The following is a 27630-nucleotide window of genomic DNA, read 5'->3' on the forward strand; positions in this document are numbered from 1 at the left end:
ATCCAAAGCGTTAACGCAGAGGAGCTTGCTCTCGGAGGCCCGATTGAGGGTATCAAGCACGCCGTAGGGCACCCGGCGAAGAAACAACCATGGCTGGTGTGGTGCGTTCTGTGAAAAGCGTAACCAGAGTTTTGAGCGCTTGCCGACTGCTTCCACGAATCGCGTACCCTGCTCGAGCGGCGTCGTATTACGTGCGCAAAGATCGGCATGCGGTCATCACGACTTATGTCCCCGAACGGTAAGAGCGCTTTCCCACGTGCTAGTCGGTAATCTTTTGGACGACCGCTAAAGAAGTTCTATAACCTATAGCTTTGCTTGGTTCTGCGTTTATTTTTTTAATTCTCCACTGTACGCAAAGCGAGTGGTTTCACTTCGACTTGGCGTGCAAGGTCGCGTGACGCTGGAGTCTCCTTCGAATAGCGCACCCGGCACATCAATCGGCGGAGATGAGCGGTTACCAAGCGAAAGTCGCATATTTTCTCCCCATTTATTGTTAGCGTGACTAGCGTGCACCAGCGACGCCGCACAGTGGAGCTACGTGTGTAATATTTCTAAATGTAGCTCTATAGCCAAACTTCCCTGGTGCCGGTGGCGAAAGCAGGTCTTCTCTGAGCGGTCTTTGAAACTAGGAAGAACCGTCGAGAGTTGTATTCTTTGCGGATATCTAATTTGGCTTCCATGTGCTGGTTTTTATTTAAACACTTCAAGAGCAAATTGAGAGAAGTGATAAAATTTCGCAGACGCTGCCCGAGGGATTATAGTTTGTGGTGCAGTGCTGAGATATTGCTTCAGTGCAAATTAAAAACAAATATCTCTATAAGATAAGTCAGACAATATTCACACAGAAAAGAAGAAAGGAGGGAACGAAACGAAGTTTTAATGCCGACGTTTTTCAACTCTGTAAAGTGCAACCTACACTGTCTTGCCTTGAAAGCCGAGTAGATGATATTGCTGCTATTTCGTCGGATGTGCGCCAACATATTTAATGTGTGAGAGTATGGTTTCAAAGAAAACTAATTTATACACTCATCGCCTTTGTCATCCCGTTCCAGCTTAAGCTAAACTGAAACTGGCTGCTGAAAAGTTATTAAATTATCTAGGGAACTGTAAGGCTTGCCTTCTTTATGACTTGGAAGTGTTGAACGTCAGCTGCGTTGTAATGGTAGTAGCAAGATCGGATATTTCCGCCGTAACTTTGCAAAACCAGCTTCATCTTCCAGTCTAGTGCTGTATAAAACACTCATTCATACTAAACTTGGATATGGCGCATCACTTTGGTAACCATACCTTAATAATTCGGTGCATTCAGTAGAAATGGTACAAATTAACTCTGTCCCCTTTATACTTTCCAATTATGACCAAAATGCGAGCATCACACAGATGAAAAATTACCTTAAATTAACCTACACTTGCTTCTTGTTGCACAATGCTCTGCTTGACACTTTCTCACAAACTCTATCATCATATTGCCACTTATGTCATTTGCTAATACTTCTTCCTCGTATCTCACACCACTTGAATCATGCTCATAAGGTTGTCATTCCGTCGTCTAATACCGAATCATTCCGCCAATCATATATACCGTGCAAATCAAATGATTGGAACTGTTTTGCTACATCACTAGTAACTATTTCTGATCATAATATATTTAAGACTTGGTTCAACAATTTTTAGTTAGCCTTGTATCTTGAATCTCCGTAGCCACAATTGTATTAATGTTACATAGTGCAATTACCTGTTGTACATTGCCATGTAATAGCTATTATTGTGTATTTAGAAATGCTGTTATTTCTTGTAGTGTGTATATTTCCATTGTAAATTCACGCTATACAGTGCCTATCATTAACTATTGTTGCATTGTATTGTCTATTTTTACTTAATCATTGTTTGTAATGTTTTACCACTTCCCTCTGTAATGTCTGTTGATCCTGAGAGTATTTCAAATGAAAACCTCGCCTTACTAAAAAAAATTTTACTAAGATATATTGTGCTGTAACTACACATTTAGAAGTCCCTGGTATGACTTTTTTTAAGCCTTACAAATTAGAAGACAACTGCAATTAAACTTTTCATCACATGGACACCTTGGTAGCCTAATTAGTAAGAAATCATCAATTGATTGATATGTGGGGCCTAACATTCCAAAACCACCATTGATTAATAAGAGACGCCGTAGTGGAGGGCTCTGGAAATGTCGACCACCAGTGGTTCTTTATAACGTGCACCCAAATCTGAGCACACGGGCCCACAGCAATTCTGCCTCCATCTGAAATGCAGCCGCCGCAGCAGGGATACGATCCCGCGACCTGCGGGTCAGTAGCCGAGTACTTTAGCCACTATACCACCGCGACGGGGTGGTAAGAAGTCATCAGGAAATGTGTAAATGTCACTGATTGAGGATGAAGTTTTTTTTTCCACACCATCATTCAGTCACAAGATTTTCAGGTATGATTAACTGTGCAAGTTTTGTCACACATACAAGGCTTAATATCAGATGGTTCAGATGTAAAGGAGCCCTTGAGCAAAGTGACATTTGAGATATGACCAAAAGCAGAGGGGAAAGCTGCCCGAAATTATGTTCATTTTTTTTTCTTTTCTCTCTCTCTTTTACTTTTTTTGTAGTTCTGCTTATTAACCCTTTAATGTCTGAATTATGAAACTACCGATGAAAATTAAAACTTTTTTTTTTATTTTTCAACTTTAGATAGTAACCTCTAAATGATTCCACAGTTCAATTATATAAAATGCAACTTTAATGCATACTTTTTATGAATGTTGCAATTTCTCCATATGCCACAGAAGCGAATTATAACAAAAAACGCATTGCAGAACTACTTAACATGTCTTGTGCCACCTCTGGGGTGAGTACACTCAGAATAAACTATTACTGAAGATATAACTTGTGTCACCCAGGCGAGAAAGAATAAAGAAGTGAGCGCTGTTGCACACGCTTTGCGCTCTCCGCCGTCACTTACAAAACAACTGGTTCTAACTAAAAATAGCTTAGACATGACGGCACTAGATTATTCATGCCGAAAGCTACGTTTTCCACGAGTACTTGACAGCCGGTATTAAAGGCGGAACGCATTCTGCGACTTGCTTGCTCAAAGTTTTTTGGTATGTTGCAAATTTGTGACACTCGGCAGTAAAGGGTTAGGTAAAAAAAAAATGCCTTTATGACCATTTCGCCGGGAGTGGTGCCTGAATGGGGCACGACCTGAAATGTGAATCTCCACGTCGTGACCTCTGACAATAGGGTACATCATGCCATCCTGAAAGAAGGGCGCATAGATATAGTTGACAGCTTGTCGTAGGATGACATGACGTACAGTCGGATACAACCTAAATCTAGAGAGTCCCCTTCCATACGGCCGGGGCAGCAGATTGCCTTCATGACTCAAGAAATACTTGCATTAACGCACTTGGCAATGTTTTCCAAAGGTTGGGTCATAGAGTTTCCCAAAATTAACTAGAGGGCACTCTGGCGCTGCGATCGTTCAGCGACCATGGGGATGATGGGTAGTACACACATTTGTCTAGTCTTCGTACTTGCGGGCGACGAATCGTACTTGTGGCTTCGTTTATGGCTGGTTACGGTTTTGTTTTGAAAGAAAGAACAAACCCTTTTAAACTTAGTGACTTGATTCGAAATGGTAATCATAAAAGAATAAGGTTGTGAAGTGCAAACGGTGAACATTTGCTAATTTATGTTTTCGTGAAAAAAAGCTCCAAGCCACACGAACACACACGGAGCCAGAAGCAAGCCATAAGTACGAAAATTAAACAAATGTGTGTACTTCCCATGCTCGCTGAAGCGCCATGTGTTGCAGCTCCCATAGACACTAGCGCCAGAGTTCCCCCTAGTGTACATTAAGAAACTCTATGGGTGGGGTCACCAGTCGTCCCAGGTGGAGTCACCAGGTGGGGTCACCAGTCATTCTGCAGTGTGGGCACATATGCCTTTCTGGAGCAAATGCCACACTCTTCGAAAGTTGTATACGACTATAGACGCATGCCATGTCATTTGCCTTGATGCCAATCTTCACTGTTATCAGCCTTGAAAGTTGCCAAGACTTCTTCAGTTCTGTGTTACCCACCTGTGATATTATATACCATATAAAGTAGACGGAGGGATGACCACTGTCGTCGCTCAGTAGTAGAGCGCTCAACGATTAAAAGGTCGCCACTTCAGATCCTGCTGGTGGCAAGTTACCTTTTCGTTTTCTTTTCTTTCATCACATTCGCATTAGTTACTTCCAATAACATTCCCTATATGTTCCTTGGCGTCATTGTTTGTTAGCTCATTAATATTGTGTATAACAAAGAAAACGAACTCTTCAATTTACACTTTTTTTTTCGCCTGTGAAGAACTCACTCAATTCTAGACTTTATTTTTTTATGGAGTTAGTAATTGCCAGTTAAGTAATTTGGCCTGTGTTGTCGCTTCTCTGCTGAGACAGCTCAAAAGCAAGGCTTTGTTCATTGTTCTACAGGAGGGCCAGTGTGTTGGCAACGGCAACAGAGAGCTCCTCCTCTTCCTCCTCCTCTACGCAATGGCTGGGCCACCAACTTGATAGAGCACTGCAACGCATCGACAACGAGGTGCGCCGCACTGGCCGGGTGACACGCAAGGACTTGGATGATGTGCTGGCGCAGGCAGCTGCCATCGGTAAGTGCCTTCAAGCCTCATATCCTTGTCGCAGTGTCGAATTTAGTGTCATTCTGAGCAAGTGCACTACACTTCGAGAATGTCACTTTTGCAGCATATTGCTACACATGAAAGAGGCGTGTACATCAGAAATGATCGTAATGACAGTGGGGCAGATGAGTAGAACAGCAGATGTTTTTTTATTTCAGGCACTATTTCTAACAGAAGTACTGACACGATGTGAAGACGTCGTGAAAGGGACGTTTTTTGTTTAGATGATATGCAGTGTCAACAATCTCCACACATGGGAGTCAGGCAACACGTATAAAATATTTTATTCTGATTTTGAGGCTTTCGTCGCCGAGCATCTGCAAGACAGCTCTATCGTAACGGAAATCATTTCAGCGAGTGAAGACCTTCATGAATTAGCGAGCTCTGCATCCTGCTCGCAGCCCAAATTTCGGAAATCTGTCAGTGACACTGGACTACAAATCACTCATCATTGTTTGCGTGACCCACGAGCTGCTGACTGATTTGCCACTAGTACTTCGCTAGTTGCTGTCTTCACGTGACGTCGTGCTGCTTTGACACGTCACCGAGAAGCCACCCACTCGATATCAAAACCAAAAGCGCCTTTCTAAGGTGTCTGTAATAAGAATATATTCGATGCATTCACAAGCGCCACAGTAGTCGTTTTAGGTTGCTCGATACCAGTTCTTTTATTGCGAGCAATGATCCCAAAATTTTAAAACTTCAGGTCAGTACTCTTTTAAGTAATGTGCTACAGCTATAAACAGCCCTTTGAATAAACTTTAAGTAAAAACGTGGTGCACTGGGCATGCCACCTGGCAGCTGCGGCTCCGAACTTGCCAAGAGCAAGAATATTAGCTAGTTTCTTGTGGTATCATCATCATTCTCATCCTTATTAAGTCTATTGCAGGGTGCTGGCCTTTCCCTATGATCTCCAGGTGGAAGATCATTACATTTTATCCATGCAAACTTCTCAATTTCATCACTCTATCTAGCTTTCTGCCTTGCCTTTCCCGACAGCGTTTCCCACTCCTTGGTAACCATTCTATTGCTTTTACTGTCCATCGGTTGTCTGTTCTATGCGTTAAGAGGCTAGGCCAGATTCATTTCTTTCTCTTGCCGTCAACCAGAATATTGGCTACGCCAGGCTGTTCCCAGACGCATTGTGCCATCTTCTTATCTATGTTACACCTCCTATTTTACATTCCTTTGCATGCTATGTGATCTCTAATTTTTTCTCTAGTTTCTTTGTTATCTTCAAGTTTCAGCTCCGTCTGTAACTGGCAGCATGTGGTGACATAACCTCGGTCAACGTGTGTGCCATCGGGCTCGGTGACCTTGTTTTTTGCAGTGACAATTAGAATGTCGGATGAGAACAGGGATATCATAGAGCTTTGAACAAATGTGCTGCAATGCTCTCATCTGTTGTGCTGTCTTTCAATACAAGATCGCTAGTACTATGTACTGCTATGGTATTCATGATGGATATGTGTGCGTAAAACTTTAGCTGACAATTTTCAAGCCCAGTTGATATTTCGCCCCAATTCATATCTGAGAACTTTCAAATCACAAGAACGAAATCCTCAAGTCTCCTCGATTTCTAAGTATCGGGAGTCTAGTACTGTACTTGCGTGCCTTCGTGATGAGTGTGTGCTCGGCCACTGTGTTGCAGGACGTCTCTCGGGTCCTCAGGGCCTGCTCCTGGTGCGCATGTGCGGTGCCTTCCTGCGTGAGGAACCCCCGTCCGAGCGCCGGGAACTGGCTCGGGCAGTCTGGGAGAAGCTGCAGTCCCTCGGCTGCCCGTTGGATGCCAGCCACTACAACGCCCTGCTGCAGGTGTACCTCGAGAACGAGTTCCCCTTCTGCCCGTCCACCTTCCTGGCCACAATGGAGGCCGCCTCCGTTCAACCCAACAGGGTCAGTTCATTTCCTGGACACTACACTCTGTTTCATGCATCAAATGCAACACTGTGGCTTCTACGCAATAGGTTCAGTTTGCAAAATATGCAAGTCCCCGGACATTTCATTTAAAATTTTCTCGTTTTAAACATGCCCTGCGCGGTTGGCTCTGGCTACATGCTGCCAGAAGTGATTGCGGTCTGCCGTAGTGGTGTAGCGGTTATGGGGCTCGGCTGCCGACTCGAAAATCGTGGGTTCGGTCACGGTTGCGGCGGTCACATTTTGATGGAGGCAAACTTCTGGATGCCCTTGTACCATGCGATGTCAGTGCACATTAACATTCACCAGACGACCGAAATCCTATGTGTCCGTCACTGAAGTGTGCCTCGTAATTATATTGTCACTTGCTAGGGGCTCGAACAAAGGTACAAGCAGACGCAACTGTCAAAATGTCAGACACGAATAACAACATCTCCAGCTGGCGCGAGTTCCTTGTCTTCTTTATCTTTGTTCACTAGCATAGAACTGGTTCACTGTTACTGGCACAGAACATCAGGTGACATTATGGTAGTTTCGGCACATGTCACACCATATACTATTGGAACTAATCACACAGGCCACAATACAAAAACAAAAAAAGCACTAAGCAATCTATAACAAGCTATTCACCATCAAAATTATGTCATGTGGTAAAACATAAAACCATTTTTTTTGGTACAGACGTGTCTACGGCGAGAAGTCTTACTCTCTCTCGTAGCCTTGCACCTGATGTACGAAACAGAGTAAGGGCTCAGCCGAAAATGAATTGTACAGAGCCTCTTGTTTCATCATAGAACACCGCATCACAAGCACTAGTTTTGATGCAGACATGAAGGATGAAGTGTAGGCACGAAAGCATAGTTTAATGATTTTGGATTGACAGGATATTGCAATATACAGATAGGAAAGAGCCATTTTTATCAAGTTTATATTCGGTGATCTCGATATTTTGTCAGCAGTTGGCAGTCCACTTAACTAATGCTTTGTAGAGCATAGAGCGATCGTTCGGCGACCACGAAAATGATGGGTAGTACACAAATTTGCCTTGTCTTCATACTTGCGAGCGTCGAATCGCACTTGTGGCTTTGTTTATTGGTGTGTTTCGGTAGTGTTTCGAAAAAAAAAAACACCTTTTAAACTTTGTGACCCGATTTGAAATGGTAAGCCTAAAATATTAAGGTGGGGAAGCACAACTGTTGAAAACTTGCCGATTGTTGTTTCGTGACAAAGTAGCTCCAAGCCACATGAACCCAGGCGGAGCCAGAAGTACGGAGATTAAACAAATCCATGTACTACCCATCATTCCTGTGCTCACTGAAGTGCTGTGCGTTGCAGCTGCTATAGACCTTAGCGCCAGAGTTCCCTCTAGTGTATATATTTAGGAAACTCAATGTTGTAGAGCACATGCGTATGCTCTCACAAGGCGCTGCTTTGAAATATTTTTTTTTCTATAACTTTTTATCAATTTTGCTGAAACTTGCTGACTTTAGATGCTGGTTTCAGCTGGGTAATTATTTTTCTTGTACTTTATGTACTTTGTCCACTATCAAGCATTTCATGTGCTTTGGGAGTAAGAATTTTCTCGAACCGAAAAAGGTGCAAAGTAAATAAGCCCATTAGAATAATCTGGAATAAGAGCTGTGTGCAAAGCATTGAACAGGAATGATTGATGTAAACACATTTGAAGAGAAGTTGCGATAACTTAAATGTTAACGAGTGAGGTGATGTTGAGGTGGAATATCGATCGTGAATGTTCACCACACCATAACTTTTGTTCAAGTGTGCTTAGAATGACCATCATTTGCTGCATACAGACTAGGAAAAGATGGGAGAGCATCTTGAAACAAACCATTAGGACTTGGGCCTCAAATTCTTTTGAGAAATGCCTTCTTCCAGGGTTCGTTGCCTTGGTTGCTTTGCGAAAGCTTCCTTTTAATTATGTTGACTGTCTTGACCACAAACCTTGACTAGGCAGCTTCTTGTCTAGTCATGTTTGGAAAGCCAGGTTTGGAAAGTGAGTCGCTCCCTCGTGTGTTTGTGCAGGTGACATTCCAGCGGCTGATCCATCGCTACTGCCAGCAGGGAGACATTGCCGGCGCCAGGTGAGGCGCGACGGTTGACTTGCCTCAGCCGCATTTAAGAAATCATTCCATTGTTCGTGCACCTTTGTCTGTGATACAGCGAAATTTCATCATGTTGACGCTCGTTAACACTTTGAGATGCCTTGTGCACAGCTGTGGCTAGTTGTGTTGACACTCACTAAGGAAGAGCAATTAAACTACCATATTTGCTCCTGTAATGAATGCACTTGCGTATTAAATGCGCCCCCAACTTCAGTCGTCAATATTTGGATTTTTTTTCTCCCGTGTAATAAATGGGCCCCCTAAATCTATCTGCCACAGTCTCACAAAACGACACCTGGCACCTCGTTGCCCGTTGTATCTTTTCTGTTTTGTATTATGTCAACCCCCCTCGGCTCGCTCTCACCCCCCCTTTCGCCTGCTGCTTCCCGTCGTTTTGTTTTTCTTTTTATCTGTGTTTCGACCATAATTTGTCTCTTTTTAATTAGCCATGCACCACAGAAGAGGCATAAATGGTGCGAGTGTAAAAAAACTCACAGTAGACAATCACGAGTGTAGAGATAGGCACACGGCGAGCGGAAGTCACAAAACTGTCCTCACCAACTAACGTTCACTTTCTGCAAATACGTAACTACATTATGTAGTTTGTCCAATATTGCGCTTTCTATGTGCTTTGGGGGAAGTATTTCTCCTGAACTGAAAAAGTCGCATAGTAAGTCGCAAGTTTAACCACGTGCACAGAGCGACAAAAACAGGATCGGCTTTCACCATGGCTGTCGCAAGGGCCAGTCGTCACCATCGCGTTGCAGATTTCTGGAATTCATTGCTGGATTTCGTGCCAAACGTTTGTGTCACCCGCGATCTCCGACGCCAGCATAGCTATCGCCAATCGGCTCCCCGTTCACGACCCTCCTGATGCTATTTAGCTCTCGGCTGGTGGTGCCCCGTATTTGGACTCCTTCGACCTTGCCCCCCTCTTTCCTATCTCCTTCTTCTCTCTGCCACTTCTGTGCGGCAAGTGCTCTCTCTTTTTTATCTTTCTACTATGTTTTTTATCCCCCTTCTCTTATCTTCTGCAAGGGTGCCATTTTCCCTTCTTCAAGAACCACGCATTCAAAACCAGCAAAAATCGCTCATCGCCCAGAAACGAGCGTGAAGATTTCCGTAACATAGAGGCACCCCTCATTCACCACCCGGTTACAATTCGCTCTTCATGCTTGTTATCCGCATGTACTGCAAGGAAAGCAAGATGTAGGCTACATTTTCTTCAGTCACTTCTCATGGGGACAGCGAGGAGGCAGCTGTATTTTGTTGTTAATCTTGTTACCGACGGTTTGTTTTGATGCTTTGGTGGTAGCTTACTGCAATGTCAACATCGCCGTCGCTGTCATCGTGCGAGGTTGCAACGGAGTTCGCAAAGTGCGTCGTAGCGCACGCTTCCAAGCACCCCTGAAGATCACAGTGGGTGCCACTGTTGTGGTTAAACGATTGCAAGAAAATAAAGCGGTAAAACACTTTTTACGTAGCGCGCGGGCGGCGCGGCGACAGCTTGCAGAAGATGAATGAAGTGCAACAATGAAGCTGTTTCCAAACAGTGTACGCACATGTCAATTACAAAAGGATGAGCCACGTAACTTTTTTTTGGCATCACCGCATTTTTCCTTCATCCCCAGAAAGTTTTCATAAAATTTGCCCTGCATAATAAACACACCTCTTGACTTGGCTTAGATTTTTAGCGAAAAAAAGTGCGTTCATTATGTGATTATACGCGGTACTCTAGTTGTAGGCGGGCCAGTTCGTACATACTGAGCATGAAAAACAGCACACCGATACCTTGCTATTTATTGCCTGGCAAGTAGTAATGAATTCTCTTGTTGGTCAGCGCTGTGTGTGTGTGCTTGCTTTTGTTGTCCCACCTCGGCGCACTGTTTTTCATGCTTAGCAATACACATATGATGAAAATCATCATCTTCCATGCTGTTTTCTTTTTACAAAATAGAAAAGATGGCGACAGAATTCTTCATTTTTGATATAAGCATTCGTTCATATTTTTTTCTTGAGCCGTGAAGTAATCTGCAATAGTCTTTTTTTTTTTTCATCGCATAAAATTTGAATTAACAAGGCTTCTCTATGCTGTATTAGGGCACAGTTTACTAGTCAGTCTTATGTATTCATCTCTATTGCATGTTGTGTGACATGTAGGTGCGCAGTGTTGGCTGTCTTGTAGCAGTGCACCATCTAGTGCTTACACCTGGAGGTGTCCTTTGTTATTCGGTGTCTAGAGAAGCATCGCTGGGGTTTTTTTCTTTCAAATGTGGAACGCTTGTTATGTATGCATGAACAACTTGGCCATGCTGGTTTTCTGCTTCGGCGTAAAACTTGCAAGTTCTCGCGTGGCACGATGCTTCAGCTTCATGACCTGTTGCCACCGATGCCATGCCAGTCAGTCGACGCAACGCTTGTTTTAACGTTGCAGCAAAATACTGGAGCACATGAAGAGCCAGGACATGGCGATCAATGAACGAGTCTTCAACTCGCTGGTCCTGGGCCACTGCCGTGCAGGGTGAGTGTCGTGCGTTGTACCGTCTCAGACCTTGATATAACAAAATTGGATATAATGAAATATCGCTTATAACGAAGTAAATGAAGAACAGTGTTGTGATACAATTATAGTGTTAAGAATTTATCTTTGCAATGAATTTTCACATATAACGAACTTATTCTTGTGCAAAAGATGCTGTAAAAACAAAGAGAAAAAGAAAGAAGCAAAAAATAATGAGAACCAAGGAAGGCCAGCCAGCTCCATACTTCCTCCAGGTTTGGCACCGCGTTTGCAAAGCTGTCTCAATCTGTTAACCTCTGTTAGTAACAGGAAAAAAGTCACAGTTTCGCCGCAAGGGCGAAGCAATGAATTTGATAGCAACAACTTGGAATGTAACACTGAGAACGACTAGTAGATCGAAGCGTGCAGTTCGCTCAGTGACACTAGTGACACGCTAGACTAAGTTCGCTTAGTGGCACAAGTGACACACTAAAACAACACATACAGGACGAGAGCTAACTAACAACGTTAACAGCTCGACGCTTAATGCGCTGTTTAAACAAAAACTACGCACGAAGTGTAATCACAGGTACAGATATGAGTGCGAACAAACGAGTGCCTCAGCTGTTACTTCGCTGCGTTTGAAAAGCACGCTCTTTTTGCAAACAAGGCCTGTCCAACGAACAATGCGATTTTTGTGCATCTGGCAATAAACGCAATCTTTCCAGTGAAAGTCGAAGGTGCGTGACTCTCCCCACTGAAGGATAAGCGCGCGCGCACAAGTATCTGGCGCGCACAAAGGGCTAGCTTACAACATCAACCTTGGACTGGTGGCCGTCTAACACGGGTCTTCCGCAGTTATGGAATGCCCAACGCGTCTTGGGGGGGCTTTCAGCTGCTTGTGCTGTTGTTGCCAGTAGCGAACACTAAACTCGTCGACTCCAAAGTGCCTACCGGCGGCCCTGTCTCCGTTTTTTAGTGCATAATCAATCACTTTCAACTTAAAAACAGCCCTATAGCTTCCGTATCACGCTATTGCGTAACCACAGAACGGACACAACCTATAATGATGGTGACAATACACGCCGTAGCATGCAAATAAAAAAAAATCGCCTCCTTGGCTTGGATTGAGGCTCCGCGCACTTATAGTACGCACGATGCTTAAAAGAAGCGACCACAATGTGTGCACAATCATCATCAGTGGCTGGAACGAGCAGACACCATTTTCGTTGCAATTTCTGGGATGCAATAATTACTTGCGAAAAAAAAATTGTATATTTGTTGGGCGATGTGGGGGGGTGCGAGAATTATGAAAATAAATGTGTTATACTTCACAGCTTTATTTTTTGCTGATCATCTTGTTTTGAATGCTTTCAGCATTAGGGCAGCACTCATTGACAATCTTTTGCTGTTCTTGCAGGGACACCGAGAATGCCTGGAATGTTCTGGAAGTGATGAGGTATGTTTTCTGCTACTCTTTTGGATAGAGTGCTTGCATTGCATCTCTTTTTCACTGTTGCATAGTTCTTCAAGATATCTGTGAATTCAGGCTTTTCCATGATTTCATGATGGCTGTGTCAGGTTCTATCAAAAAAAAAAAATTTTGCATTTGGAAAGTTACTTCTTGAATGCTAAAGAGAGGGCGTTGTCACGAGTTCACAGAATTTAAGATTTTGGTGATGCCTGGTCCGCACGCATGCCTCGCCAGGCAGTATTAGCAATGCAAACATCACCGGAGAAGTAACTGAACACTCTGTTGCTCACCGTTTAGCGTCGCACGATGAGACGCAGCATAGACAATCGAGATGGTTGAAGTGAGTCGCGAGTTGTTGCAATGCCATGCCCTCACGTGAACACCTACCGAGCCTCGAGGTGATGTCTGACACACCTTCCTAAAAACGGAAAGTAAAATAGGTTGAAAAGAGTTTGCGGCAATAGATCATTTAGTGTTCCAGGAGGCTAACTACTGTTATATTAAGTGCGGAAGGGTGATTCCAACTATCGGAGTAGTTCTACAATTCGAGAAAGTGAAAGAAAATTCAGCGTCAGTATCCCCTTGTTAAAATTGAGCAACAAGTAGGTACACGCCCAGTTGATCGTTGGCCCCTTAACGGTTTCCATACCTTGAGAAGTGTGCTCCATAAATTTTTTTTTATTCACAAGCGAATATCAAAATTTTTTTTGTAAATAAGAAAGCTTTTATGTGGGATAGAATATAGAGCATACAAATAAAATTATCCTAATAAAGTTTATCACTGATTACTCAAAGGAAGTCCAACGACTTGCTAATACCTACCTTCCCCCCAAAAAAGAATGCTGTTTTCAACATTCCTGTTTGAATGCTACCGTCAGCATTGTGAGAGTGTTTTCGCAATTCTGATGACGACAGAAAGCTTTTCCATCAGGCAGGCGAGCTACACTCGTCTGTAACAGATTGGGGAGAAAGAAAGGGAAAGAAGGCGACCACCTGTTTGTAGCTCGAAGCCATACGGATTTCCTTATGGCTTTGTGCTACAAACGGGTGGTCGTCTTTTTTTTCCCTTCCCCAACCCTTCCGCCACTTCACGGGTTTTCGCAGAACTCACTTGCATTAGATTGCGGACAGTTTGGCAAGCAGGAGCTGTGCTCGTCCGAAACGGGGAAGGGGCCAATTGCTAGGCGAAATTTGATCCAAGGGGGCCGGCTGTCAAGAAGGCCAGTACCCGCGATGCCGTGGGGCGGCATCGTCTCTGCTTCTCGAAGATCAGTGATGCAGCTGGCAGGTGGTGGGGCCTTTCAGGAATGCCCAGCTGGAGCCCACCGCAGACACATTCCACGCGCTGCTTGTTGGCTGTGCCGAGCGAGGTGACCAGGCGGGACTGGAGAGGGCGTTCCGTGAGGCTGATCGGGTCGACACCTTCCTGCCGGACGAGCTGCTGCTGGACGTAGTGCGCGTTCTGGCCTGCGCAGGTCACCACGGCATGATCGACAAGGTACGTGAGTGCCTTCGTTTCTTCCTTTCATTGTTAGCAGAGTGCATGATACTGCATCCTCTTCTGATTATGTGTAAAATTTTGGTATGCACGTGTTTAAAGCACATTCAAAGCGGATGGTGATTTGGTTGAATAATTTCAGGTCAAATTGAAATAGTATATATCACATTATTATGAAGAAAATTAGCTGGCACAATATGTAGTTAAACAGAACACGAAGGGAACATGGAAAATAAGTTTACAACAGGAGTTCGCTGAGAGTTGAGCAGGGATGCTGAATACAAGTACTAAACCAATCATATCAGAAACAGTTGTTTAATTTAAGCAGTAGTGTTGTTTAGCAGATCGTCTTTTACTGAGAGTCTATTTTATTTTGAAATGAAAACGAGGCACGCGAAAATTTCATTCTTTTTGGTTCAAAAGAAAGTGGAATCAGCTTTAAATAGTAGCAGGATTTGTATCTCAGTAAAATACAAGTGTCCGCAGAAAAACGTCCGCAGAAAACTTCTAGTGGGTCCGTTTGCTCAGCCGTCAGGTCATACGATATCGCTTTGACCAATCAAGTGTAACTGTGTGCATTTCAAATTGAGTGGCAGATCTACAACGGGACGTAATTCCGCTAGCTGATCGCATAAATATAAACTCGCACGTTTTCCTTACTGCACATACATTTCGCTAGCCACTCGTAATCACATCGTTGGACCCAAGATGCGGTGTTGCGAGCTCACAAAGCAGAGGCTAAGCGCAAGTAGAAAGTTTGTGGAGTCGCCCACGAAGCTGAGCTATTTTGCCAGCGGAGATTCCAAGACCCTTAAAAGCTAGCTCACAAGCTGAGGCAACCCAGTGACAGGATTGCTGCTATCATAAAGTTTCCTGTGAATACACTAGAAGGAACTCTGGTGAAAGTGTCTGTGGAAGCTGCAACGCACGGCGCTTCAGTGAGCATGGGAACGATAGATAGTACATGGATTTGTCTCATTTTCGTACCTCCGGCTCCGTTTTGTTTCACGTGGCTTGGAACTGCTTGTGACGAGACGACAATCGGGAAATGTTCAGCAGTTGCACTTTGCCACCTTTTAGGCTCACCAATCCAAATCAGACGACGAAGTTCACAATGGATCATTCTTTTATTCGAAACGAAACGAAAACACAAGCATAAACAAAGCCACAAGTGCATTCGAAACACGCAATTGTGAAGACTAGGCAAAATTTGTGTACTACCCATCATTCCCACGGTCGCTGAACGATCGCAGCAGCAGAGTCCACTCTAGATAATTTTAAGAAACTATATGGCTGCTACTACCAAGGGCAGCAGGGCCTGTGAAATGCTCTGCAAGAGGGAGAAAGGAGGATCATTGCGCAATCACATCTTTGTCGTGTTACTATCTACTGTAGATATTTTTTTTTTATGTCCCTCAAGATTAGATTGTGCATCTCGCGCAGCTCCTGGAGAAGACTCGGCGCCTGGCGGGCTACACCCAGGACTGCATTAACGCATGCCTGCAGCTGCTGGCGCAGGGCCAGGACGAGGTCGCCTACCGCCTGCTCCTCACCATGGATTCGCCGCGCAACGAGTTTCACGGCAACTTTTTCGTCAGCCAGATGGTCCGGCGAGGTCTGGTGAGTGCTGTGTTCTATGATTGGAACACTGCTCATACATTCCTCACTTACTTGTGCATAGCGTTTCTGGTGTCCGGTTCCAGCAAAGAATCTGTAGACACCTATGTCAGTATCCCAAGTTCCCTACATTTTTCCCAATGTTCCTTCCTTATGCACTCAAACTTGTTCATAACAAAGTTGGCACCTTACATGAAAATAAGTTCGTTATACCAGAAAATCTTTATAAAGGTATATTTCTAACACTATCTATTGCAAGTGTATTCTTAAATTGCTTTGTTATAACCAAATGTTGTAGGCCCGTGTGCTCAGATTTGGGTGCACGTTAAAGAACCCCAGGTGGTCGAAATTTCCGGAGCCCTCCACTACGGCGTCTCTCATAATCATGAAGTGGTTTTGGGACGTTAAACCCCACATATCTATCTATCTGCTTTGTTATAACCGATATTTCATTATACCAGATTTGTTATATCGAGGTTTGAGTGCAGTATGTTGTGAACTGTCACTGCAATGTATGTACGTAGGAGGTCAATAAGCTTGGCATTGTGGACTGCTGCAGGGTAATCCAAGCGGTTGAAAAAGGTTTAGTTTTGTCAAAGGTGTCGTAGAAATAGCAGGCTTCCATCAGAGACTTTGCGAAGCTTTAATGTGATGAATAAATCCTTCAGAACTAGAGCTGTATGTAATTGGTGTGTTTCATCATGCAGCAGAACTTTTTCATAATTTTAACCATGTGTTTTAATTACATATGCTTCCCGGCTGCCCTATATCTTTTCAGGGTACTTTGCATAGCCTCTTAGTGGGCTTCTACTCTACCTTTTTCCTATCATTAATTAACAGTGTGTGAAAGTATTGCTTGTTGCCCCGCCGCTGTGGTCTAGTGGCTAAGGTACTCGGCTGCTGACCCGCAGATCGCGGGATCAAATCCCGGCTGCGGCGGCTGCATTTCCGATGGAGGCGAAAATGTTGTAGGCCCGTGTGCTCAGATTTGGGTGCACGTTAAAGAACCCCAGGTGGTCGAAATTTCCAGAGTCCTCTACTACGGCGTCTCTCATAATCATGTGATAGTTTTGGGACGTTAAACCCCACATATCAATCGAAAGTATTGCTTATTTTATCTTTCATATGGGCTGCTCTTTTTGTATGGACCGTGAATATGCTTGTTTCTTTTGTCATTGTTGAAGTTTTGGCTAACTGCGCGTTAGATCGGCATGATGTTTGTCACAAGCCACAGCTTTGTGTTAGCATGTGAAAGTGGCGCTGTTGTTTCAATTACCAATATGTCTATCTCGGTAAGCTCTTTCTGGTGGTCCGTACTACCGACGAACCCGATTCTTTGTTAACGTATAACTTGAGGCAAGTTTTGCACCTGTTTGATGGGATGTATATGCACCGGAAGCCGCAATGTTTATTAGATACTGTACAGCACTTTAAGCTGTCATGCTGTTTTTTTTTTTTAGCAGATTCGCATGAAAATATAACTGGTCAGACTATTGATAATCAGTGATCAAAAGTTGCTGAGCTGGTGGGGGCTAAAACCAATGTTTCAACCAGTGAACGTTTCTTTGTCAAGGCGGTGAAATTGGCTGCTTTGATGAAGGGACGTCAACTTGTCAGGATGTCAGGTGTTTGGGGTGTCCCGACTCGCTTTTTTTTGTTCGTGCTTGCATGCCCCGTCTTTTTATCGTGAACATCTACACGAGGAAACGCCTCCCGTGACATTCCCTGTCGAACAACTTTTTCACTTCGAGGCACATGCATATTTTTCTTTTCATCTAATATGCTTGGATGAGGAGCTCTTGCTTGAGCGCTGCCCTTGGTCGAGCATGTACGCTGGTTACCCAGTTTGCCTATATGAGCATACTTTGCCATGCCAACCGCCTGTATTGCCTTCTTTGCTATGCCAAGTGCATGTTCTCTCTGCTCAGAAGTAGCACAGAGCATTGTAGCAATGCGTAAGCACTGTGAACCTTTCACAGTCGAATCTCATTAATTCAAACCCGCTTAACTCGAACTTCTGCTAAATTCATACTCACGCCGAGGTCTCGTCAAAGCTATGTGTATTCCAATGGGCGAAAACACCCTGTAATTCAATTGTGCGAGCTCTTGCGACGGTTAATTCCAACATACCGCACTCCGAAAATGCTCTCAGCAGCAGGCCCGAACCCGCGGCGGAACTTCGGACACCTCAACATTGCGCGAAGGAAATGGAAATGAAAGAAAAGGCTGCGGGGGGAATGTTTGCTCTCTCTCTCAAATGCCGATCTGCGACGCGCCTGTGCCACGCTTCTCCCTTTTTCGTCCCTGCCAAGTAGAGACCCTTCTCCTTTCAACGCCGTGCACGAAGAGAGAGAGAGAGAGGGAAAAAAAAAAAGAAAACTGTCGCGGAGTGTTGGCTCTTTCTCACGTGCCGGTGCCACGCTTCTCTTTTTCCAGTCCCTGCTATGTAGACCCTTCTCCTTTAAACGACGCGGGCGAAGAGAGAAAAAAAAAAATAATGCTGTCGTGGAGTGTTGGTTATCTCTCAAATGCTGAGCTGCTTCTCTCCGAGTGGAGACGCTCCTCCTTTGTCGTCACGTGCTGGCCACACCGCGGCTATGGCGAAGAGGATGGTAGCGGAGACGCAGTCGTTGTCTTCGTCTTTAAGAGTGTCGGCGCTGGACATTGCCGCACGCAACTTCTGTTGCCAGGAGAATGCTGAAGACAAAGTAGAAATGCTTTGCAAGCTGCATGCGAAATTGATTGACTCGCTGCAAGGCAAACGTGTGCAGATGCGCATCACCGATTACTTCAATTAATGACGGATGTCCTGTCATTTGTGAATAAATGTAAGTCTTCTGAAACTTCCCTCTAGTGTGTTAGCTCAATGCACATGCGCCACTGCATGGCGAGCCCTTTGTTCATTTAGCTTTATTAATTCGAACTTCTTTTAATTTGAGCGAATTTCCGGGCCCCTTCGTGTTCGAATTATCGAGATTTGACTGTATAACTCGCAGATTTCGGTGGTGGCAACGTATGCGAAAAGCATGGCATCAATCACATACATATTTGTATGTGCCATTTTCAAATAAGTGATGCTCTCTTAATGGCTAGCTTCTGGGTGATCAGCCATTTCTGATTAGGCAGTGTGATGTTTTATCAAGGTCACTAGTCATTTGACACTGCCACATTTCACTTTTAATTGCTGCCTGGACATGAATGCGTGACCGTTGTCGTTGCCTGGAGCAACTGAAGTGTCGCACTGCTTGGCACGTCATGGAAATTTGAATTTCCGGCATACAGGACCTGGAGAAAAGAAATAGTGGGGATGGAGCATTGGACAATACAATAGAAAGAAGTAAATAAGTAAAAGTAGTAGGTCTCTTGTGCAGACGCTGGGCCGAGGGCTCCCGGGTTTTGTAAGTTCCAGCCTTCTTCACATGATGGCCATTTGCATTGCCTTGTGCAGCCCCTCGAGCGTATTCTTCACTACTGCAAGGACCTGCAGACTCGTGGCCTTAACAGCCGTGCACTGATGCGCTGTGCCGAAGTGGCCCTCTCCAACCACCGCACTGGTGCGCATTCTTTTTCTCTCTACCGTGCTCAACCTATACTTCTCTTCCGCATAAAAATGTTTTCATAATGTGCATGAAGTATGTGTGAAATTGTCAGAATATGTAGTATTGAAGACACGAAAGCCGTGATGCAGCTACTGCAATCGCGCGTGGTGCATGCACTTGGAAACGGCGTAGCTTTCTTGCTGCATCGTAATGCAGTAAGAAGGGTGGATGATAATCTTAAGATAAGAATATTAGTACCCTTTTTTGAGAGGCACGCAAGTGCTGTATCTTAGAAATGAACTGGTAATGTGGCATTTGTTGTCAAGGGGCTTGTAAATGGCATCGTCCCTGCCGTTAAAAGGTGGGGCACATCGTTAACAAATTGGTTACTTTCAGCAATTCATTTCATTATTCAATAATGAACCGCTCTTTGTTTCATAGTAACAAGGAATGATTTCTCGGTAAAAAGTCTCGAGTTCTTAGTAAATTTGGACAGCAACAAATACGGAAGTAACATAAAATCTTTTCTAGAAAATGTTCTTGAGGTCGGCTTAATTTTCGCTCACCGAGGAAGGTATAATGTGTGACTTTTCTACTGGGCAGGTTGTCGTCTTGACGGGAACCGTAATCCGATCTTAGTCAGAAGAGTGTTAGTTGTTTAGAGGGTTGTTTGATAAGAGACACGTAGATGTCGGAAAATTGTAAAAAAAAGAAAAAGAAAGATGGTGAAGCGCTTTCTAGACTTGCAGTCCAGCTCCACTGAGTTGGTATAAATTTCACGCGAGGTCCCAATTCACGCAGCAAGTGCTTGTAACATTCCTGGCATGTTTTAGATAAATGAACCGTTTCTGAATAATGTTAACATCATCCAACCATCAGCGGGCCTTCATGTTTTTATTGTCGGCGCGCTGTTAAAACTGCATTTTTTTTTCTGAATTGCAGAACTGGCCCTGCCGCTGCTTCGAGAGATGCACCAGCAGGTGAGCAGCGTGTTTAGTTTTTCTTCAATTGTATGTTTCCCTCTGCAATTAGTTCATATGTATTGCCACCCTAACTGCATTCTTATTAAATTTAGGAATTAGTAATGAGAATGAGGTGGCATTTGTATTTTAAGGGGAGAGTAAACACTCAACTCAGTGTCATTTCTGTCAAAGAACTGTAGATGCTTGTGTCATGGGTCAGTGATGGCTTCACGTGCGTTCAAGTGTATAAAGCTGTTCCTTTAGTTTGTTTTGATTCTTCAGGCCATATCCATATGGTTTTCATACCATTTGTGCTCTTACATCTTACCGTATTTACTCGCGTTATGAACGCACATTTTTTCTCGAAAAATTGGAACAAAGTTGGGGGGTGCGTTTATTATGCGAGGTAAATTTCATGAAAACTTTTTCTGGAAAAGCAAGAAATGCGGGAACGCAAAAAAAAGTTAGGTCGCTTAGCCTTCGTGGCTGGTGGCGCTATCTTCTGCTGCCTTGCTAAGGCACGTTGCCGGGCTAGTTGGTTGAGATTCATCATTTTCACTGGTATAGCGCACCACGACAGGACACACACAAAGTAGTGCTGTGTGTGTGTGCATCTCTCCTTTGTGTGTGTCCTGTCGTGGTGCGCTATACCAGTGAAAAATCTTCTGCTAGCTGTCCCTGGGCCGCCCGCGCACGCAATAAAAGCATTTTGCGACTATCATTTCTCACAATCGTTTAATCGCAAAATCTTCTGTGATCTCGAGAGGCGCCCAAAAGCGTGCGCTACGACGACCGTGCCATTGCCGTTAACATTTTAGCAAACACGGCGAAGTCATGGTAGCAAGTAATCAACATTGTAGCAAGCTACCCTCGAAGCATCATTACAAATCGTCGATAACAGGATTATCGACAAAATACGGCCGTCGCCTCGCTTCTACATGAGAAGTGCCTCTACGCGTAGATAACGAGTGAAGCGAGAATCGAAGGCCCTACCATGTTGCGGTAATTGTCACGTCTTCTCTGGGCAACAAACAATTTTTTCTGGTTTTCCAGAAACCTGCGATGTTATAGCGACGAATGACCCTTCACGACAGCAAATCATGCCATCGTCACTCGAAAATCACGTGGTGCACATGTTTGGGCTTTTCTTTTTATGGAAGGGGGGGATATTCTTTAGAAAAAGGGGTGTGGAGTGCACGATAACTGTCTCTTATGTGAGGACACCTCAATTGATACACTCGCGGGGAAACGGGGAATGAAGGGACAGTTCGAGTGAAGAAAATAGAAAGTAGGATAACAATAGACAATAACAATGGGCAAATGGGGAAAGGGAGCGAGCTGAGGTGGTTGAAGGAGGTCGGCAAAGTAATAAAAAACGGAAGAGATCCAACGGGTGAGGAGGCGCCGGGTGTCGGTTAGTGGGACTACAGCGGATGAATGTAGGAAATGCGTTTATTACGCAGGGGGGAAAAAAATCTAAGTTTTGAAGACTGAAGTTGGGGGTGCGTTTATTATGCGAGTGCGTTCATTATAAGAGTAAATGCGGTAAGTTATATACCTTGGCCAGTTCAGCAGCCCGTTAGCCAATGTGGCACATTGCCTAGTTATCCTGAATGTGATTAAATTTTAGTAAAACGTAATTAATCTACCCTTTGCTAATTCTTGATATGTATAAGTGGCATTTGTTCTTTTAACAAATGTGTCACTGCACTGTAGTTAAAATTTACCCTCCCGGTCTTTCAATAGACCATCGTGATCTGGTAAGTATATAAATTTAAATGCTTGATACGAGTTTGACCCATCCATTTCCCACTTTTCTGCACAGGGGATGCCGCTGCGGACACACTACTTCTACCCGTTGGTTCTGGCTCAAGGGAACAATGAGCAGGGCGTCTATAATGTCCTCAAGTCCATGCTGGAGCTCGGAGTGGACGTCAACTTTGATCTGCTGGCCGAATACGTCTTCCCTGCTGTCAACACCGAGGACACTGCCGCCGTGGTGGAGAAACTGAAGGTTGCTCTTTTGCTGTCTTGCGCCAAACTTCTTTTAGCAATAAGTCAGTGTATGCATGTGCGAATAGTTTGGTGCTATAGGTTTAAGTTGTGTAGCGCATAGTACAAATTGTGTGGCGCACAGTAAACTCAAACCTGGATATAATAAACCCGGATATAACGAAATATCATTTCTAACAAAGTATACAAAGAACAGTTGTAATATGTGTAGTGTTAGGAATATACCTTTGTAACAAACTTTCGGATACGATGAACTTATTTTTGTGTAAGATGAAGCTTTGTTGAAATCAGGTTTGAGTACTCACTAGAGTGAACTGTGGCGCTGCGACCATTCAGCCACAGTGGGAATGATAGCCAGTTCACTCAAACTTCAATTTAGCAGAGCCAAATATAACGAAATGTCGGTTTATAATGAAGCGTGCAAAGTAGTTTTGCAATAAATATAGTGTTCAGAATATACCTCTATAATGAATTTTTGGATTTAACAAACTTATTTTTGTGTAAGATTCAACTTCGTTTTGATGAGGTTTGAGTGTACATGAATTTGCCCAGTCTTCGTGCTTACGGCTTGAAATGATTAGTGGGGAACTTAGTGAGCCGGTTTGAATTGGTGAGCCTAAAAAGGTTAAAGTGGCAAAGTGGAACGGCTGCATTGCTTAACATTGTCTTGCTACAAAGTGCCTCCAGGCCACATGGAGCCAAACGTAGCCGAAAGAACGAAGCTTATACAAATCAATAGACCGTCCACCATTCCCACGCTGGCTGAAGTGCCAATGCGTTGCAGCTCTCTAATGTATCGTAGCTTGGCGAGTTGGCATGACAGTGGACTGCGCTTGTCTTGTCTTCATTCATTTTTTCTTGTTGCAAGCGATATCGATTTTCATCTAAAGTTCTTGTGCCGTGTAAAACTTGGTTCTCGTGCACGTCAAGTCCAAGTTCCATACTTGCTTGGCTATAACGGAAATGTTGAAGTGAGATTGAGGTTGCAATGGCCCTACTGACACGCAGAGTGCGCAACCCAACTGTGAATGCACGCCCTTGTTTCAGTGAAAATGTTGCAACCTTAGAGATCGGCGAGTTTTCTCGACACCCATGTTTTGGAAGCCGTGCAATAGCCACTCAAGCATCGCTATTCTTGTAGCCAGCATTGCCATTGCCATTGGTATACACCGACATTGGCTTGTCTGCATGAACACGACGCAGTGAATTGCTGTCACGCGAAGAGGGTACAGTAGGGTGGTTACCACGGCGTTCTTCGGAGGTCATAGTTTGTTGGTGCCTTGCTTTACGACCTTGCTTACGAGAAATGGCGATTACACGCCTTCCTTCGCACTTTTTTTTTTACCAGAGCAAAAAGTGTTTCGTGCTTCGATACATCACATATTTGTCTGTACAACTTCCAGTGATGGAAGAGCTGCTCCAATTGCGCCAAACTGCTCCAAAAGAGAAATGCTGCTTCATGTTGCCCAAACAGTAATTTTTGTTGGTATTCCCTCTAAACCTGCTCGAAAACGACACTGAGAGAATGAGAATGAGTGACTTTTACTGTTTGGCTGACTCGAAAGTCCTAAATAAACTGAAAAGACTGTGTACTATCATACCAGTGTTATCATACTAGTGTTAAGTATTATCGGCTCGGATCTCATTGAGGCAACAAGAACTGGCATATTAAGCATATAGCTCATTTGGCTGTTTTTTTTTTTTTTTCAGCTAAACATGCTGGCCACTGTGATTTCTGAAATGTGAAAATGAGCAGGATTGCTTTTATCTCATACCAATTGTCTACTGCTTATTTGGCAACAGTTGTATGGGACTGTGGTTACTATTAAAATGAGGCGCTCAGCTTTTCTGGTTTGATTTGATTTCTGCTACAAATACTATAGTATTTTAAATTATGGCTCATTTCACAGAACGTTTTTGACAACCCTCTATTGTTCATTCATGAAATTTATGTTGATTGTTCTCTGTCAAATATATTTTATAATAACTATTTATATTTACGAGATGCTTTGACAATGCTGAGAACTCCCAATTATTGTATGGCAAATTGAGTATCTGCTCCTAAAACACCACTAGCTGCTCCAAACTAGTATTTTTTCTGCTCCGTAAACACTTACGGCTGTTCCAGAGAAGTACTTTTCCTGCTCCAAAGTATGCTCTAAGAAGTGAAATGTCACTTCCATCACTGTACTTCCAGGGCCTGGGACTAAGTGTGTCTTCCATCGTGAATCCACTGGTCCTGTACCACCTCCAGACGCACAACTTGGATAAGGCCCTTGCTGTCGGTAAGTTACCAGTACCAGTAATAATGAATGCGGGGGGCAGCCCATTGTGGTGCAGCTCTTATTACCGGGGCAGAAGCTTATGCGGACTTTTGGTAGAACAATTCCTTTTAAATATCAAAGATTTTAGAGCACAAGCGTGTAAGTGCAGAAAAAAAAAAAAAAGAGAAGTGGCGCAGTATAACGAAAGCAAAGAGGGATACACACAAGCTCTGTATACATTGCTCCTTGCTTTCCCTGTGTTTTTTTTTTTTTTCCAGCATTTACATTGTACATTAACCAAAATGTGCGTTAACCAACTCCCCAACATTGCCGATCTTCTAGACATTTCGCGGGCGGTTGGTAATCAAAGATAAGTGTTCCTGCGAAAGAAATCTTCAGGTTGTGAAATGCTAGCGGCCTGAAGAATGAAAAACTTAAAATCATCGCTTGAGCCCTGCTTGGACCTAAACAGCTTGTGTACACAAGCGCAGTGAATGCCTCTTGCCATACCCACTTTAAAGATCACGTGAAGACTACTCGAGCAACGGACAGGTTTATGTTTGAAGGGCTCGAATCTTCACCCGCATACGATGAGGTGCGTTTAGGTGTACAGCCGCGACCACGTCTGTGTAGAGCACGCGGGGAGCCAGTTTTCGCTCTGCGGGGCAAAAGCTCGAGTCAGTTTCGGGCACTGATGTGGTCAGCCTGAGAGCTAGGCCACACATGCATCTGTTACAGCACTTCAGAGCCCGAAACTGCTTCGAGGTTACGCCCTGCGGAGCGAAAACCGACTCCTCACGTGCTCTACACATACATAGCCGTGACTGCACACCAGTTCACACATTACTTCTCAAGTGTGGCAACTGCACAGGCATGGCAGTGTCTGTGAAACGATTGGCTAAAGTGTTACCACACCGGGGCGAAGCTAACAGATAATGAGGGATAGAAATAGCACAGAAAATATACGTGGTTATTATTGTTGTGGCACGAAAAGGCACCCCTAAGCGCGCAACTGCTTTTAGTGTTTAGTTACCATTGGCTGCCAAAACACAGACACTAGGAAACAAGTGCAAGTAGCGGAGTAGTGTATCAGCGAATCGCAATGGCTCTCTGAAATGACCTGACGTATGTAACTGAGCCTCGTTTGTGTGACGGCAGCGGAGCAGTATCCCGTGAACCTGGTGGCATCGGTGCTGGTGCCATCTCTGACCAACTGCTACCGGGAAGCTCGCAAAGCTGTGCCCGCAGTCAAGGTAAGGATAGCACGAAAACCTCTCGTTTTCAAGAAGTTTGTCACATCTCGTGTCTGGTCACTTTGTGGGGTCTATTGAATCTCCTCTCCACAAAGGAACACCCTGACATTTAACCTACTTTTTTGGCCTGTTGTCACGATATCGCAACATATCGCACCTTAACCTCACGAATTCAAAGGGGAGGCTTGGCGAAGAAATCTTAATTTGGGTATTGTCTGGCAGTAGCTTTTCAGCGCTATTTCAGACTTTTGTATAAATGAATTCATGTATTTTGCTTCTAAGGAGGGTGAACATTTCTGTAATGATGGTGGTTATGCATGCAATGTGATTGGCTCACACACTTCATCGCTCAATCCTGCTCTCGTCTTCTGCATAAGAATGACTGCTGCTGTTCGGTGGACACATCGTTCTAGGCGTGGATCCACTATTGTACATTGCATACGTAGCCTGTGGCTGATGCTCAGCTGCAATTTTCTGTCACCACAAAGGCAGGTAGTGGTCACAATGAACTCATGTTTAGAATAGTGCTATCGCCCCGCCGCGGTGGTCTAGTGGCTAAGGTACTCGGCTACTGAACCGCAGGGCGCGGGTTCGAATCCCGGCTGCAGCGGCTGCATTTCCGATGGAGGCGGAAATGTTGTAGGCCCGTGTACTCAGATTTGGGTGCACGTTAAAGAACCCCAGGTGGTCTAAGTTTCCGGAGCCCTCCACTACGGCGTCTCTCATAATCATATAGTGGTTTTGGGACATTAAACCCCACATATCAATCAATCAGAATAGTGCTACCTTTTTTTCATTCCTCAACTTCACTATAAAAAGGATTTGCTGCATGTTCTATGAGAGGTTCACCCCTTGATTCCCAAGTACACTCAAACCTCATTATAACAAAGTTATATCTTAGACGAAAAAAGTTAGTTATACGAAAAATTCATTGTAAAAGTATAGTTCCTAGCACTATAACTATTGCAAGACTATTTTGCATTTACTTCTTTATAACAGATATTTCGTTATATCCGGGTTCGTTATACCGAGGTTTGAGTGTTCTGTTCAGTGTTTCTCGTGTGGTCGACAATCGGCATGACTCTGACCTTTTCAAAACTGCTCACAGCTGTTGTCCTCGATACTACAAGGCCCGGAGTCTACTGCCACCGGAACAAGTCGCACAGGTATGGCTCCGTTAGGTAGGCACTGAAATTAAGTGCCTAAACTATTTATACTGATGAGTTATTCTGTCAGAACTCCACTGCAATAGTGGGTTCATTATTTGAAGAGAAAAGGAAGGTTTGAATTTCATTTTTAAATTTAGTGCCATAACTCGAATTTCTCTGTGGCAGCACAGATTTCATCTCTTTATCGGCACGAGTCCCGAAAGATATGCTTCTCTTCCAATCACTTCCAGCTGAGACCTTCTGGATTTTCCAAATAGTTAGAAAATATTTTTTTTTTAACATAAAAGTGGTGTAAAATTGATTGTCTTGGTTCAATGTTTTAAATATTTTGGTGGTACTTTGGAGCATAATTAGCCCCGCTACGGTGGTCTAGTGGCTAAGGTACTTGGCTGCTGACCCGAAGGTCGCGAGATCGAATCCCGGCTGTGGCGGCTGCGTTTCCGATCGAGGCGGAAATGTTGTAGGCCCGTGTGCTCAGATTTGGGTGCACGTTAAAGAACCCCAGGTGGTCGAAATTTTCGGAGCCCTCCACTACGGCGTCTCTCATAATCATATGGTGGTTTTGGGACGTTAAACCCCACATATCTATCAAATCGGAGCAT

General features: G+C 44.1%; 1 protein-coding gene across 2 annotated transcripts in view; it reads left to right on the forward strand.

The window, feature by feature from the left end:
• Positions 1-27630, forward strand: part of LOC119168273 (leucine-rich PPR motif-containing protein, mitochondrial) — a 57899-nt gene continuing 30269 nt past the window's right edge. For both annotated transcript variants that reach the window (XM_075867187.1, XM_075867188.1), the window contains exons 1-14: positions 1-238; positions 4494-4669; positions 6351-6595; positions 8660-8718; positions 11174-11260; positions 12660-12698; positions 14019-14211; positions 15655-15831; positions 19277-19382; positions 20310-20347; positions 22155-22343; positions 24540-24627; positions 25765-25859; positions 26968-27025. In XM_075867187.1, coding sequence (XP_075723302.1) covers positions 90-238; positions 4494-4669; positions 6351-6595; positions 8660-8718; positions 11174-11260; positions 12660-12698; positions 14019-14211; positions 15655-15831; positions 19277-19382; positions 20310-20347; positions 22155-22343; positions 24540-24627; positions 25765-25859; positions 26968-27025 — 1699 coding nt within the window. In that variant the 5' untranslated portion in view covers positions 1-89. The remainder of the gene's footprint in view (positions 239-4493; positions 4670-6350; positions 6596-8659; positions 8719-11173; positions 11261-12659; positions 12699-14018; positions 14212-15654; positions 15832-19276; positions 19383-20309; positions 20348-22154; positions 22344-24539; positions 24628-25764; positions 25860-26967; positions 27026-27630) is intronic.

Source organism: Rhipicephalus microplus, chromosome 6 (genome assembly GCF_043290135.1).
Source record: "Rhipicephalus microplus isolate Deutch F79 chromosome 6, USDA_Rmic, whole genome shotgun sequence".
In the NCBI taxonomy this organism is placed as follows: Eukaryota; Metazoa; Arthropoda; class Arachnida; order Ixodida; family Ixodidae; genus Rhipicephalus; species Rhipicephalus microplus.